Below are 16,658 nucleotides of genomic sequence, written 5' to 3'. Positions count from 1 at the left end.
GTGAAATGGTGCACTGTAGAGAAACTTTACTCAGATATAAATCTATAAATTTCTCTAGAATGGAGCATTTCACACAAACCACTCTGAATGACCTTTTTATTGCACAGATTTAACAATTTACTGCACAGTTTTACCAATTTTATTCATTTATTTTTTACAAGTTGTTCGATTATTAATTAATCCTGCTGTTTTTTTTAAGGGTCCCATATCCTACATTTTTTGTATTTTGTTTTTTTTAAAGTCCACTTTTTTTAAAATGTATTTTTAATCTTTATGTACCAAAAATAGTCATAACATGACCATTTTCCTATCTTTTGTTTATCCCCTGTAACTGTTTTAGTTACTGCTTTTAAGACTGATATATGTAAATGATCTCTATTCTGGTTGGCTGTCCTGTATTGTGCCTCATTCAGAAAGCAGTCCACACTGAAATACTTCTTAAAACTTAAATGTGAATGCTTAGGGCTAAACTCCTGCAGGCTAAATAAGCAGATATGTAAATGTGTTCATTTTCATAACGTCACAAAAACAGTGAAGTCAGAATGGGCTGTTTGTGTAGCTTATGTTTAAGCTTTATGTGGCCTGTATGGACTGGGCCAGTGGCTGGTATGGTTTGAAACTTGAACAGTGTTTACATTCTTACAGAAAAGTGAGCTGATATGAACCCTTTTAGTTTTTTTTGTTTTGTTTTGTTTTTTTGTTTTGTTTTGTGTCCAATGCTGATATTTTTTTACAGCAATTATCTGCTGATACTAATGATTCCAGTCATTATGCATCTCTCCTTTTCATAGCCTTTTTAAATGTGCCTCTATTGTTTACTGGTGCAGTGTGTCTGATTCAAATTGTTCTCAAACATTAAACACTAAATGTTGTGATGCATGTTGGGTATCATGAAAATGTCTTCAAATTTCCTTTGCCATTTAGCTCACCCTTCAACAGTAGGTGTATTTTTTTCACAGGTTTGATTTTCTGTTTATGTGCTTTTTGGTGGAATTATGTAATGTGCTCACTGATGTAGTTTTATTCTTTGTTTTTCTTCCTGGTTTCATTAGGATAAGAGAAACAGCCTTCAGCATTTGAGACAGGCAGGTGCTAAATGAAATAGCCTGATATTGGGTTACCTCACCAGTCACAGCCGTTTCCAAGGCTGAGAAAAATAGCGAGGCAGTGCTCACGGTTCAGCAGTAATATGATGTATCACGGCAACCAGATAATACTGATAAGACGCGCTCTGGTAATAGCTTCTCAGTTAAAACAGTCTCTTATGCTCACTAATGAGAGCTGAGCTGAGCCTTAGAGAAGGACTACACTGTCAGTAATGAGAGAATTCAGGTCCTGTGCTTGACACTTTTGATTCATTAGTCTATAAAAAGACTTCCATTACAGAGGCTTGTTTTCCTGCTTTTGTGTTTAATTTTTATGGAAGAGAAAACAAAGAGCTGCCGGTGGGTTATTGGTATGATTAGCAGTACATTTATCTTCCCCCGATGATTGTTTGCTGACTGTTCTGAGTGACTGTGGTCTGCAGCTTTAGTGGAAATGTTTTACAGTGGTTAATGGATAACTGGTCCATTATGTGTGTGGCACAAATGTTTCGTAGGAAGCCCACCTAGTTCGGAAAGAAACAGAAGAAGCACAGAGCTTTTCTCATTCTTTCTGTTTCCCTTTTTAATCAAGAAAAATGTAGAAAATGGGTCAGGATTTCTTCTTTCAACATGACCTCAGTGCTGAAAAACTCACCATTTCTCCCGATGTCATCTTAAGGGCATTTCATTACTTTAGCAAGTGAAGTTTATTAGATGAGCCCTTGGTTCTGCAAGGTGTTGATTTCAGCAGCAGACTTTGCACAGAAGTTATCCTGAAATCGACCTGACTCATTTCCCTTTTCAAACCCCCAAAATGGCAAAAAAAGTGGGTGAAAAGTGACAGACAAATCTGTTTATAGGCAATAAAGTACTAGCAAACTACTCCATCTGTTAAAGCTTTGCAGTTTGCTGGTCCAGATTGGTGGCAAAAAAACTTTCCATGTTTGTGCAGTTAGCAAGCTAGCTAACTCGCTAACCATAAACATCCGGCTAGCAGGAGAATAGAGGGCTGTCAGCAAAGCTGGTGGCCCACTGTCTTTTTGCTCAGCATTTTCCAGGCGGTCCACTGGTAGTTAAGCCGAAAGGCCACTTTTCTTTGCTCTTTTCCGCTTGCAGTCCAATTTACTTATTTTCCTTCATTTCATTTTTCCAATACACTTTTTACTTTAGATTAGTACAGAATTTTAATTTAGCAGTGTCAGCAACATTTCTATTCACTGTAAGGTCTAATCTTTTTTTTTTCCATCTCAGTTGTTTGTAATATGTCTTAGTTTACCAAAATAAAAATAATACTTACCCTTTTATTTTGTAAAACTATGTGCATTTAAAAATGTTTTAGGAAATTAAAAACTAGTTGAGGACCTGCATGCAGGACAGTAATCTGGGTGGTCTCAGGGTTGACCAGCAGTGGCATACATTCAGCAATGTGCCGACCTTATCGAGCCCACGGACTGATATGTGCTTGCAATCTGGGCAGTAACGACACAAAAGTGAACATAATTATGTCAGATAATTATATTCTCATGGGAGTGCTGCACATTGAGTCGTACCAAAATGTAGATAATGTATGTAGATAAGTGGCATGGTTGGTGGCAGTGAGGGGAATTGTGTAGAGCTGTGGTTAGGAATGGAACCAAAATAGCAATTAGCAAGCTGGCTACCTCACCTGCCGTAAATAGTAAAAACAAAGATTAACATAATCATCTCAGACAACTATATACTCACCACAGCATACACTGTTCTGTAGCACATTAGTATGGAGAACTAGCGTGGCAGTGGAGTAACTTGTTGGGGTCAGTTGCAGTGCTTGGACACTTAGTTAAATTAGCATTTCCTTAATTTTTGAGGTTCAGGTCAACACAGCAGAGCAGCAGCGTTATTGGTCAGAGATGTGATTTGTGTTTCAAAATTCATCAAAGTTAATTTAAGGACAAAGTTTCGCACAGTGAAAATGATTGTGTGACTGGGTCTCAGAGAAATTAACTTCATTAATCTATTCTGCTAGTTTGCTAGTCTGCAAGCTAAAGGCTACACAGCGAACAACAACAACTAAAAGAAAGGAAATGCGCCACAATTCTAAAGCAAAACTCGCAGTCAGACATTATTTAGAAAATGAGTCATCTAAAAAGTGTTATATGTAGCAGTGGCGGATATGCCGGGGCTGCACAGTATATTGTTTATTAATAACGCTATTGCATAGCAGTAAATGAGCCATCTAGCCAATCACACTGCGTGCTGTGAGCATCCTGACCAATCACAGTTCTAGGTAAGTGAGTGTTGTGGTGGATCAAGTTATTCATGTAATCCAACATAACAAACATTCGATGATTCTTTGAGTCTTGTACCAGGTCACATGATACATTTGCCAATGCATTTTAAAATATTACAAGGTGTCTTGCAATCATATTTAGCAACACGAGCACAATACTAGTGTTTGGTCCAAATAACTTAGAATATATACTTAGAATATACTATACGTGTCATGTAAACAAAGATTATGTGCTGATTGTGGCTTTAAATTAAAGCAAAAAGTGTATAACTTTTCTTCTTGTCAGTGGTCTCTGATACTCAAATATATGTTTCCATCTGATCCATAGACCACCAGAACAGAGTTTGACCTGCCTGAGTACTCTGTGAGGCGGCGCTACCAGGATTTTGACTGGCTGAGAAACAAGCTAGAGGACAGCCAGCCAACCCACCTTATTCCAGTAGGTAGATCCTCAAACATTTCTGCATAATTCAGTTGAGATTTTAACCAGTTCATTCTGAGTGATTTGATGTAAGATGGTTTGTTATAGAGAAACTTACTGGCTTGGATTTCTTTACAGTGGTGGCAGTATCTACAGTGCAAAATACAAGTGTGACCATTGTATTGAGTATCCGAAGTAGCCAGTGAATCTACACATGTCTTCTGATGTTTATATGTAATATAGATGATGACAGTAGTGTTAAATCTGAAATCTGAAAAGTGGTGAATCTGCACTTAAAAAGAAATGCGTTTATTGCTGAAATGTTTTTTCAAAACTGTCATAAAACAATGTTTCAAACATCAGGTAGCGTATTCATATTAACTTTCTTTGATGTAGCTTTTAGAGGCATAAAATGCTTCATATGGTTCCTATCCACTGTGAACAATCCTGGCTGAGTAATTGTGAGTAAGTTTCTCTAGGACAGAGCTTTCATCTAATTATGCAGAAATTTTTAAATATCAGAGGAATTCCTCTGTAATCAAGTGGTCATAAGTTTACTGCGTATCACAGGACTAGCTGAATTGCATTTCTGACCAAATTTTATCAGCCATTGTCCTACTTTGCGCTGATATGACGCACTTAATGATCGTATTCCCTGTTTATGAACTTATATTATATTAACTTATGTTATATTAATAGTATTAATTATGAAACCTATATGATAATGAAACAAGTAGTGGAGTTTTTGTGTTATCTGCAACTCGAAAAGAACATGGGTTTTCTCTAAATGTCTTTTCTTTTTGCTGTCGTTCTTTCTTCTTTCTTCTTTCTCCAAAGCCCTTGCCTGAAAAGTTTGTGATGAAAGGAGTGGTGGACCGTTTTTCAGAGGAGTTTGTTGAGACGAGAAGGAAAGCGCTGGATAAATTCCTGAAGCGGGTTGCGGACCACCCTGTTCTTTCTTTCAATGAGCATTTCAATGTCTTCCTGTCAGCCAAGGTCAGTGCACATGTGTGTCTATCAGATCACCTTGAGCCAGGAAGAACATGTAATGATGCCAGTGACCAGTATTTTACCCCTTTATTCCTGACTGTTGGGCTTGTAAAGGGACAATCTGGCCTGAATGAAAACTTTACTATGACTCAACATCTGTTGGAAAATGCCTACTGGTGCTACAATAGACTCTACGGTGAGATTTTCTGGTTTAAAGACCACAAAGGCCCACATTTGTTTATGTATCTTGAAGGTGGTGTGGGGGGGTACAACTGCTTTGGGGTGGACACTTGAGGGTGGGCTGTTTGGAATGTTTTGGTCCTCATTTGCTGGCTAATGGTACTGCTAGCAAGCTGAATATCACATCTATATTTATTAGCCAGTATATCAGTAGCTATGCTAGCAGTCAGGATTTCTTTATCACAGTGAGGCGGATAGTTGTATAACATATTTATGTAATGCGTGCTGGGTACTGTAGTAAGAAATCATTGATAAACGAAAACTCAAAACGGTCTCTGAATAATTAATTCTGTCAGACTGATGAGGCTGAGAAATACAGTTCTGCACTTCTGAATATTACATAACATAACAAATATGATATTAAATGCGAGTTTCAGGCTGCAATGCCCCTAGAATTCTAGTGTCTTCATACAGGGAACCAGAAGGTTGCTGGTTTGAATGCTAGCACATATATCAAGCATTGCTGACTCGGTATTAGTGAGCTGCATGACCTTCTTCCAACATAACTGTGCTTGTGTCCTTGATTAAAGTTCTTCTAGGAATGAGACTACAGTAATATTCCATGGTAGGGCAAGGTTGTCTTGACCTTAAGTATATGTTGGTCACATATTTGATTAAATAACTAATCAGTGGCATGTCATTGATATGTTTGTTCATAGAGATGTTTAGTTGCTCAGTTAGCATTTTCCAACCGGTATGAAAATCACTGATACCGATCCATTCTGCCTTCACAGACAGTACTGTGTAAAATTCCAGTCAAAAACGCAATTAGATACACGTTTTTAATTTTAAGATATTTCAGAGGAGATTTGATGTAAGTTGATCCATGTGTGTAAAAAGAGAAAGTCAAAAGAAAATAAGTGGAAAAAAGTTTCATGAGTAAAAAAATAATAAAAAAATCAGGCTCTATACTTGAGCACTAGTGTGTTCAAACTACTAACCCCTTTACTAACCCCACAGGAAGAGCATCACGTCACATCACATCTCGCATTGTGAATATTGCAGGATAGCATAGATACAGGAATAGAACATATTCATCCTTTTTTCCTTCCGATATAAAACATTTTCCTCAATAACCTGGTATTGGTTTTGGTGCCATCTCCAATGAAATGTTGTCCTACACCGTAGAAAAAGAAAAAGTATTGTATTGTAAATGTTTTTGTGATGATGGTGAAAATTTGTAAAATTACAGTCTAAATGTGGGTGAAATGGCAAAAACATACTGCAAAACTTTGATTTTCACAATGCACAATATGTCATGTTACTTATTTTTTTCAAACATCTGATTGGTTAGAACAGAGAAAATAGAACAACTAGTGTTACATAAAAAAAAAATACAAATCTGTCATTACAATGATTTTTATTCAGTTTTGGCATACTTTGTTGCACTATATCCAGTTAAACTGGACAAATTTTGCTCTCTTTATTATGAAACGTGGTTGGTCAGTGTTGTACAAGCACACAATATGTTCAGAAAAGCGTATTGTGTTGTGACATCATTTATCACTATTTTCAAATTAGTATTGACAAATTTTACAGTACTTTGACAGCCAAAAACTTTCTTTCTGTGTAAGTTTTGACACATTTTAATTTTTTTAATAGTATAGTGCTGGTTACTATACTATTGTCCCTTTTTCTAGGGATCCTCTGTGGATAAGTCACAGAGCTGCTTTTGTCAATTTCAAGTCTGCGGCCGTTCGTAGTTGCTGAATTTTCTCACTGTGCTGCGGCCTTTGTCAGGAATGCAAAGGCCACTAGTGTAGTTTATCAAACCCACTAATAGCTTTTCATTATCGACTGTGTGACAAGAAAGTCAGGTGTAATTACTCTTATAGGAACTTTCTGAAGATGGCCAACAGCGGTTATTAATAAGACTAATGTTGCAGTGCTGTGAAATATTGCCTTCTGCAGAGGTTTCATACAGTGCCTCCAAGCTCTGAAAGCAGGTTCCAGCACCACTACAGGGGTTTTGTCTCAATGGGCCTCATTCACCAATGTCTTCCTAAGTTTTTTCTTAAATTTGTTCTTGAGGAAAGTTCCAAAAAAAAGTATGTCAGATTCATTTTGTGTTCCTAAACTGCAGAATCGTTAGCACCTTTGTGCTCTTGAGTGTGTGTGGATTCTGTTCTTACCTAAGAACAAATCCCAAATAAGGAAACACTGGTGGATGTCAGAATCTTTGTAAAAACTGCGTAAGTGGATTTTAGGAAGAAACGTCTTCTTAAGAACGGTTGGTGAATGAGGCCTTTAGTCTTTTGTGGAAAGGAGTCTCATGTGTGTGTGTGTTTTGTGTAGGATCTAAATAAGAGGCAAGGCCTGGCTCTGCTGTCTAAGATGGGAGAGTCTGTGAAATACGTGACAGGCGGCTACAAGTTGAGAGTGCGGCCGGTGGAGTTTGCGGCCATGGGTGACTATCTGGATGTATTCACACAGAAGCTGGGCACCATCGACAGGATAGCACAGAGGATCATCAAAGAGCAGTCAGGTAAGGCCTGATGGCAGCTATTGTGTTGTGCCCTTTTTTTGTATTGTTTTCCCCCCAAAAGGCCACGTATGATGTTTGTGTGGGTTCATGTCCCGTTGTCGTTTTCCAAACTCTCTTTATCCCATGCAATTAAACAGACTGGTTTTGTTACTGTGCCTTTAAGACTAATGGATGCAAAATTGCTCTGTTCTGATTGGCAGCCATGTATTGCGCTTCATTTAAAAAGCACTCCATGCTGAAATAACTTTAGTGTCAAAAACCTAATTTCTGTAGCTTTTAATGGCATAAGAGTTTGATGTAGCCCCACCTTTCCATGCAAGCCAGAGTGTTTCAGTCTGGACTGCTTTTTGAATGAGGCACAATACAGGGCAGCCAATCAAAACAGAGGTAATTTACATATAGTTAAAGACACATTAACAAAGCCAGATACAGAGGGGTTAAAATGGTCAGATAAAAGTAAATTATGGCTGTTTTTGGTACATAAACCCACACAAATGTTGTCAGAAATTGACCTCAAGGGAAAATAAAATGCAAGAGAAATATAGAATATGGGCCCTTTATTCTTTTACAGCAATATAGCAGAGAATAATGTTGAATTTTACATTTTTGATGATTTTTTTGGTGAACTATTCAAACACTGTTAAAGTTTCAGAACATATCTTTCACTTTTTAGTCCATACAGCCCATATATGGAAATATATGGGTATCTGTTCTACCTAAAGCAGTTAAAACGTCCAGTTCAATGATGCAATGTATTACTTTTTGAACAAGGCATACAGCAGGGCAGCCAATCAGAACAGAGGTCATTTACAAATCAGTCTTAAAGGCACAGTCTGTTTATTCCAAGGGGAAGAATGAGATGTTGGGAAATGGTTATGTAAAAGTTAATTATGCTCGTTTTAGCTACAAAAACCTTTAAGCAATGTCCCTCCTCTGTATGTTTTTCCTCAGAGTACCTGGTGGAGCTGAGGGAGTACGGCCCGGTTTACTCCTCCTGGGCCTCCTCAGAGGAGGCGCTTCAGGAGCCGCTGGACGGAGTGGCGGGCTGTGTGGCTAACTGCAGCAGCGCTCTGGAGGAACTGACAGAGGACATGAGCGAGGACTTCCTGCCTGTGCTACGAGAGTACATCCTCTACATCGAGTCCATGAAGGTAAACTGTGTGCTGCTCTCTGAGGGAGAAGGCGGGACTTAATTTTGTTTCTGTTTTTTCGCTTAATGGCTGAATCTCAAATGGCCACCTACTCCCTATGCAGTGCACTATGTAGGTCATGAAATAACAGCCTTTATTACATTTAATTTGCCCTGCATGTCCAAAGGTTTGTTCCATTTCTGCTGCAGTAACTGTCTCTACACCTCTGGGAGGGCTTAAAACTACATGTTGGAACATTGCTGTGAGGATTTGATTGCATTCAGCCATAAGAGCATTAGTGAGCTTGGCTACTGATGTTGGATAATTAGTTCTGGATCACAAATGCTGCTCCAATTCCTCTTAAAGGTATTGGATGGAGCTCCATCATTCCAGAGAATGCAGTTCCACTGCTCAATGCCCAGTGTTGGGGGGCTTTATACCCCTCTAGCCAATGCTTAGCACTCTGCATGGTGACCTCTGGCTCATGCGGCTGCTCAAGCATGTCCCATTCTATTGGCAGTGCTCTTCTGTGGATATTATACCAGCTTTTGAACTCTTGTGTCAGCAGTGGGTGTATCTTGATGCAGCTGTATTCACTAATGAGAAGAGGTGGCCACAGACATTTAGCCATATAGTGTATTTTCAGTCATTAGATCCATGACTCCCTATCTAACATCTAGAGCACTAGTTTCCTGACTTGTGCAGCACACTGCACAGGAAGTAGGGGGCCTTTGAGAGTCAGCCAGTGAGATTGGTTAGCATTGTGGTGGGGCTAGGGCAGCTGTCCTTGTAAAACCAATCAAAATATCATGGGAGCCTCATAGATTATAGCATTTGTTGCAAAATGGTTAGTTTTTTAGGGTTGTGGTGTGGAAAAAACGTACCAAATTCATGGCAGTTTAAAAAAAGATTGTTCCAGCTAGACAGTCTTTCAGATTTTGTATACCATCTTCATCATCAAGTTTTAGTCCTGTATTAGTAAGTGTTTTTAGTGCCACAGTCACCCTGTCTGCACTCTCACTGTCCTGGCTGAGCACATAAGTGAGTTGTAAAAGCTGGAGAGCTTTTCCTCCTGTCATGTGTCTGATCATGGCATTGCTGTGTGTAGATAAAGCCTGTCAGAGTGCTGATGCTTCTACACAGCCTCTGCCCTTTAACCTGCTAGAGTCTCTCTCTCTCTCTCTCTCTCTCTCTCTCTGTCTCTCTCTCTCTCTCTCTCTCTCTCTCTCTGTCTCTCTCTCTCTTTCTTTCTGTCTCTCTCTCTCTTTCTGTCTCTCTCTTTGCATGTGTGTCTCTCTCTTTGTCTTTCTCTCTCTCTCTCTCACTCTTTCCCTCCATCTGTCTTACTCTAACTGGGTTTCTCTATCTGTCTTGCAGGCTCTCTCTCTTTCTCTCTTTGTCTCTTTATCTTGATTTTTTTTTTCCTTCTTTCTTGCACTCTGGCTCTCTCTAACTCTTTCTTAACCTCTCTTTTTGTCTTGATTTTCTTTCTTCTGCTGTTTCTCTCATGCTCTTTTTTCTTTCTTTCTTTTTTCTTTACCTTGATTTTTCTTTCTTTCTCTCACACACACCCGCTTTCTCTTTCCTGATTTTTTTTTTCTCTCTCTACTTCATGCATCTTTCTTTCTTTCTTTCTTTCTTTCTTATTTGTTCATTACTTTAATATTTAGTATTTTTGAGGCTTCTTCTTTTAATCCACAGATAAGTGTTGTCAGCTAAAGCTTTTGAAAAGAACAATAATTAGCCTCTGAAAGAAACCATGTGGGGAAGCGCTTTAAATTATGTACATTTAAATTATTTGATTGAGAGAAATTTTGTGATAAGATGCTGGTTTATAGAGTCTTGTAGTTTGTAGAGTCATCTCAAATTTGTAAGTAGAGATCACCAATACATTCAGTTTACACCGCCTCAAATTCTACTCTTATACAGCAGGTTTAAAACTTGATGACAAACAGATCTGTTTATTGCGACAGAATCACCATGACCGTTTTTAACTGCTGTGTCAGAGATGCTTCCTCAACAGAGCAATTGCTTTGCAGCTACTACACCAAAAATATAATCACATTCTAGCTTACTACTATTTTAAATATAGTTTGCAACACTATATAAAGTGGAAGGTAGTGATTTGACTGGATCTCTATGGGTCTCATTAGCGCACACGTCAAAGTAAAATAAGCTTGAAAGACACGTATCTAGCACAGCCATTGTGACTTAAACATTTAGTCAAAATCTAATCGTATGTTTTCCATCAGACAGAATAGCTGAAAACACTGCAAATATTATTGCTTTTTAGGGGTGAATTTGAGAATGAGTATTTAAGTACTTCAGAAATATCAACGAGTATTCAAAGCCTTTAAAATGTTAGAGCTAGCCCTATTTTTCCTATTTCTTCTCTGTTTTGCTCTCTCTCGTTTCTCTATCTTAAGCTCAAAAATTGAGGACCTCAGCAGTTGATGTTTCCTCCTCTTGCCTTTACTTGACAGCTCTGAGAGAGAGAGAGTGAGAGAGCGCGAGAGAGAGAGAGCACAGAGTACTTCAAAACAGTACAGAAAATCTCTCTCTCATTCCGATTTCACAAGCTACACATCCTGTTCCTGTCTTTATCCATTAAACAATGTTTTATGTGCAGTTACAACATTTTAATATGCACTGTGAAGCCTTTTTTATTGAGCCTCTCTACTTGGAGAGAAACTCAATTAACATAATCACCTTATGAAGATTAACTAATAAAATGTAAACAGACATTGTTATCCAGATAGAATCTTACCAGTGGTCATCACTTCTGCAGTCTGTTTGACTTGCTACAGTAATAATCTCATAACCATGCTGGATGCTAAACAGTATGGAAAAGACTTGGGCCTTATTAGATGCAGTTATGGGTTTTTAGTGGATGCTGTGTAATTCAATAACTGTTAAAGCTAGGCCTCCAGTTCAGGCTAAATGTCAAAACTTGATTAAAACATGAGGAAAATACTCACTTTTGCGATAATGCTCACTGCTAGCACCCCTGTGGGATTCTAGTAGTCTGTTAGTGCTAACATGGATTTACATAAACCTTTTTTTTGCGCTACATTTGAAGCTTCTACATGTTGTACTTGTCATTGAAATTTGTGACAGACATATTAACATATACTTGTAACAGTTTCACAGTGCCTCTTTTAGTAGTGATTTCTGGTATAGAGCTGTCGCCACTGTTTTCCATTTCTAACAATGCAATGATTAGGCTGTTTCTAGGACTTCCAGAAGGCCTAGAGTGATCTATTGAAAATGAAAACATGTTTGGTTGAGTCCTCTGTCACTTTATGTTGTTGGTAATCTAATGCATTAGGATTTCTCTTCAGCTCCTGAAGTCCTAATCAATTGGCGAGGGAGATTTTCTGTATCATGGAGGAAAAACAGTCTCTGATATAAATGGAACAAGAGCAGTACTGTAATACATGAAAGTTTAACTACAGGCTTGATACTGTTGAATTTAAAAAGAGCTCAAAATTAAAGTTTTTTTTTTTTTTCTCCCAGAAATCATAAGGCCTTCACAGAAGGCCCTGAGGGTTCCCCTCTGGCATAATTGCATTGTAGAGATGTCATTGTTTGAAAACCTTACTGCAGTGCTAAAATGGACAGTTGCAGCATTTTTTTTTTTGTTTTCATTTTAGGTTGAGACTAAAAACACATCACTTCTCAGCTTGGGTTTGGAGTGCTCTTATCTTTGTGTTGACGGCAGTCTTTTCCGTGGGGCTGTAATGAGAACAGATTGGGTGCCTCAGCATTTCTCTGTTGCTGACTGGATGTTGTTAATTTTTCCAATCGCGGGGGGCCATCATTCTTCCACCCGGAATGCCTCAGCAGACAGTTCAGTGGGAGTCTACAGGCCTGGATTTATGGGACAAGGCGAGAAGCTGTTTAAATAGCTTCCATATTGAAGCCGACTCTTTATGCGAGTGCAATTACGCTAAACACTGAGCCGTGAACTCATTTCAGAAAGCCAACCGTGAGTGGGATTTTAAATAAGGCAAAAAATAATGGCCTTTAGATTATTAAAACAGAATTTGTGTAGCATTTTAATGATGGATGCTTGGCAGGATGTTCACGGAACTAATGTACGATGCTTGAGTCATGCTGCTGCTCTCTGTTTACAGAATGTTTTGAAGAAGAGGGACCAAGTCCAGGCGGAGTACGAGGCCAAGCTGGAGGCTGTAGCATTCCGTGAGGACAAGAAGACTCCAGTAAGATTTAAAAACAGTGTATATAGTTGTCAATTTGCTTTACATTTGTCATGTTACATTATTGTTAAAATGTAATTACATAGTCTATTACAAGTTTACATACATCTACTTAGAAACACACATTCAGGGACATGGGAAGATGTTTTAAGTTTAGGGAGCTGAAATTTTAAGCAGCATATATGTGACGTGAACAGTGATGTAATGCACAATTATCTGCATTTTTTTCATTTGATTTTTTTGATAATTTACATCAAACAGAATGTGTCATACTGCACTATAATGAGCGAGACAATACATAGATATAACTGACACGTCAGACTGCTGATGCACATCCTCTCTTTGCTGTCTCATTCTGGATAAACTTTAGGCAAATGAACTAAGTGGCAACTGATCAGATTATTGATATGTGGTAAAGTAACAAGTCACATCCACAGGCACGCGGTGAGATTTAACGCTGGAAAGCACCCTAAGCGGGAGATATAACGGTTCATTTAAAAGAACTTCTATGTTTTACAAGCACACATGGGTCTTTATGATGCTCAAATCATTAAAAAGCTCAGATCCCTGTATTATAATTGTTTTTGTAGTTGCAGTCCTGAAATCTGGGGGTGCTGCAGCCCCCTCTGCACGTACTGAAAAGTAATATCTCGCTCAACTGACCACTGCTTTTTAGGACATTTTAGAACTTCTTAGGCTCCTTTTGCTGCCTGAGTTGTGAATGGTTTACAGTTTGCTAGTATTTGCTGTTTGGTCATTGCCAGGATCAAGGGGTTAATGCAGGGCAGAGTTACTGGTAGTATGTGGGCCATTCTAATCTTCCTCTGTTCATCCCTCTTGCAGATGCCCACAGACGTGGAGAAGTGCCAGGACCGGGCGGAGTGCTTCAACGCTGACCTGAAGGCCGACTGGGACCGCTGGCAGAACAACAAACGGCAGGACTTCAGACAGCTGCTGACCGGCATGGCAGACAAAAACATCCAGTACTATGAGAAGGTGAGGGAGGAAGGCTAGGTTAACGTGAAAGGGTTGAAACGGCGCAAGTCCATTTTTTTTTCCTGTAAATACGAAACAGATGCAGTGCCTATAACACTGATGTATGTAAATGATCTCTGCTCTGATTGGATGCTCTGTATTGTGCTTCAATCCAAAAACAGGCTGGATGTTTATATACATCATATAAACATGTGTTTATACACTACATCAAACTCTTATTTAAAACCTCTTTTGTTTACAAAGCGATGGAACGTTTTTCTTGTCATTCTTCTGTTACATCTGTAAAAGGAGTATGTTGACGTCGGAAGCTTACTCCTTAATGATTTCAGAATTAAAAGATCCAAATCATTGCATGACAAAGATGGAGATACTATTGTTGAGATACATGTTGTCAGTTCAGTTGCTGTGCTAAAACATAAAACGCTACAAAACATAATCCATCACATTTGAATACACAATGGCTTGAGAGCAGTCCTAGACTGACTGTAGCCTTGAAATAGCTCCGGCTGTGGTGAGTGGAACTAGCAGTGGAATTCTTTCACCTTTTAGCTCATCAGCTGTGCCAAATACTGACACAGCTCTGCAAAATTCCAGAAGCCAAGGCCAAAAGGGGAAGAGTCCATAGAACAGAGCTGAAAGGCTGAATCTGGTTTTAGTTTATGCAGCAAAAGAGTCCACAGATGGATTGTTGCAGCTCTTTGCTGTTTTTTATTACAATGTCAAGTTTAAAATGTTTACTTGTATCTGAATATGCAAAAATACCAATGCTTTTGATCATGTGATGAATGTGTTTGGACATAAAGGGACACTCCCAGCAAAATTTAAAAGTGTAACCATCGCTATGGCAGTTGTAAACATGCTTACTTGCATCCCAAAGCAGTGCTCCAGTAGTCAGAGCGAGATTTTCGTGTTTAAAAACTAAGAAAACCCACTTCCGATGATGTATCTTGAAGGTGGGAGGAACCTTTGAAAAACTTATTTTAATGTGACAACCTTCAGATTTATAACTGTAGTTTCTGTCTATATATGATAATTAAAACAGAGAGAGCGCATCGTTGAAATAAGAGAAATAGCTGAACCAGCTAAAAGCTACAGTTGGCAAGATAGCTGGCTATCAAGATACTTTACCTCAGTTTGGCTTCTTTTCACTGGATGAAAGGTTAAAAAAAATTGTTGCTGAGTACTGCACAACATGACAAGTAACATATTAAACCCTAATTTTAAGCCGGATCACCCCTTTAAAGAGGATCTCCACTATTTTCTCAAAATTTCTTTGTAATTTAATCATTATAAACAAAGTAATTCAGAGTGGTTTGATGAAATAGTTCATTGTAGAGAAACTTTCCTGTCTACACAAATAAAGCCATTTTATTTACTGTTCAAAACCACCAGTGAACCTACACGTGTCTTCTGAGTTTTAATCTTAATTATTAAGGAGAGATGCACTGATACCACTTTTCCCTTTTGATACCAAAACCTGATCCTCAACTATCAGTCAATATGCTGAATGTTGTTTTACATGTGAATTTCTCAAGTCAAAACTAAAGAACCAAACCCATCTTGGCTGATTTGACTACATTTGTAATGGAAAAATTCTGTAAATTTGATTTTTGGCCAAACTATTGGTTTAACAATTGTACCCCTCCTGTTCCAAAGGCGTGTCCAGAACATTCACATGTCTAGGCAGTTTGAAAGAAGTGAAAAGGTCCTCTGACCTCAAATGCACTTCCTTATGAAAAATGTTTGACTTGCTTTGGGGATTGAAAAGTCAGATGTTAACAGCTCCTTCTGCTTCTTCTGTCCTGCAGTGCCTTGCAGCGTGGGAGTCCCTCATTCCGCTCTTACAGGACAAACAAGAAGCCAAAGTAGAAACGAACTGAGCACATGTGTGAGTCACCTGCTCTCGGGGTTGAGAACTGATGACCCTGTGGATCGTGGATGGTGATGGCGTGTCTTAACGGGCTTTGGCCCCTCGGGAAGCCAACTGTCACATCACGGGGGAGCAGGGGGATGGGCCACACAAAGACTGGACAACACTTTGTAGTTTTCTGATTCGTAAAGTGTCTTTTTATTTGTGAAACCCCATCCGAAACCCCTCCTCCATCTCTCTGGCCCTGTTTGGGAGCAGGAGGATCTGTAATTTCGAGAAGCACAGCAAGTCAAACCACAGAACAACCACAGAAGGGACAATCCTCTGAACGACTGCGGTGCGGAGAGGAAAAGAGAAGTCAAGCGAGCGAAATTTATAGTTTTTAAGCAAACGGTTGCCAACAAACTTTTTGTAAAGTCTGCTTGCCCTCAGCTCGGCTCCTTTTAAGGGCGCCGCATCATCATCATCATTGTTGTTGTTTGTTGTTCGCCTTCAGACCACGGAGAGATGGTTCCAGGACCGTCCACATTCCTCTGACCAAAGATGTAGAGGAACTCAGCAATGTTTTCTGTTTGTTTTTGTTTGTTTGTTTTTCAGGAACACTATGGAACTAGTACCGTCAAATGACATTGGAGGTAGCCACCTCTCTACATTCATGATTTACGTACTGGTCATTGAATCTGAATGAAGGTTCTCTTCCCAGCCCTGCCTGCCTGACCTCATTAAATATTTATGATGAAATGTTCTCTATGATCACTTTCAGACATCCTGGTAGGGCCAGTAATGTGAATGCACTGGGTTGGGGGTGGGGTGGAGCCTGTTGTCAGATCCATTGGTCCTGAACTAAGGTTTGACACAGATGACGTTCAGATTAATGGTTACTATGAAATCTGAAATACATACAAGCTATTAATTGATATTTTGCTTTCAAGTGGATGTAATGACTCTCAGT

General features: G+C 39.0%; 1 protein-coding gene across 1 annotated transcript in view; it reads left to right on the top strand.

The window, feature by feature from the left end:
- The window catches only part of snx30 (sorting nexin family member 30), a 29,080-nt gene extending 12,633 nt beyond the window's left edge, over positions 1 to 16,447 (top strand). The window contains exons 3-9 of the mRNA XM_036595038.1: positions 3,683 to 3,793; positions 4,613 to 4,771; positions 7,301 to 7,490; positions 8,442 to 8,641; positions 12,757 to 12,843; positions 13,684 to 13,836; positions 15,645 to 16,447. Of these exons, the coding sequence (XP_036450931.1) occupies positions 3,683 to 3,793; positions 4,613 to 4,771; positions 7,301 to 7,490; positions 8,442 to 8,641; positions 12,757 to 12,843; positions 13,684 to 13,836; positions 15,645 to 15,716 (972 nt within the window). The 3' untranslated portion in view covers positions 15,717 to 16,447. The remainder of the gene's footprint in view (positions 1 to 3,682; positions 3,794 to 4,612; positions 4,772 to 7,300; positions 7,491 to 8,441; positions 8,642 to 12,756; positions 12,844 to 13,683; positions 13,837 to 15,644) is intronic.
- Positions 16,448 to 16,658: the final 211 nt, after the last annotated feature.

This window comes from Colossoma macropomum, unplaced genomic scaffold (genome assembly GCF_904425465.1).
Source record: "Colossoma macropomum unplaced genomic scaffold, Colossoma_macropomum, whole genome shotgun sequence".
Classification (NCBI taxonomy): Eukaryota; Metazoa; Chordata; class Actinopteri; order Characiformes; family Serrasalmidae; genus Colossoma; species Colossoma macropomum.
The sequence above is the reverse complement of the archived record's forward strand: the minus strand, read 5'-3'. Positions and strand labels throughout refer to the sequence as shown.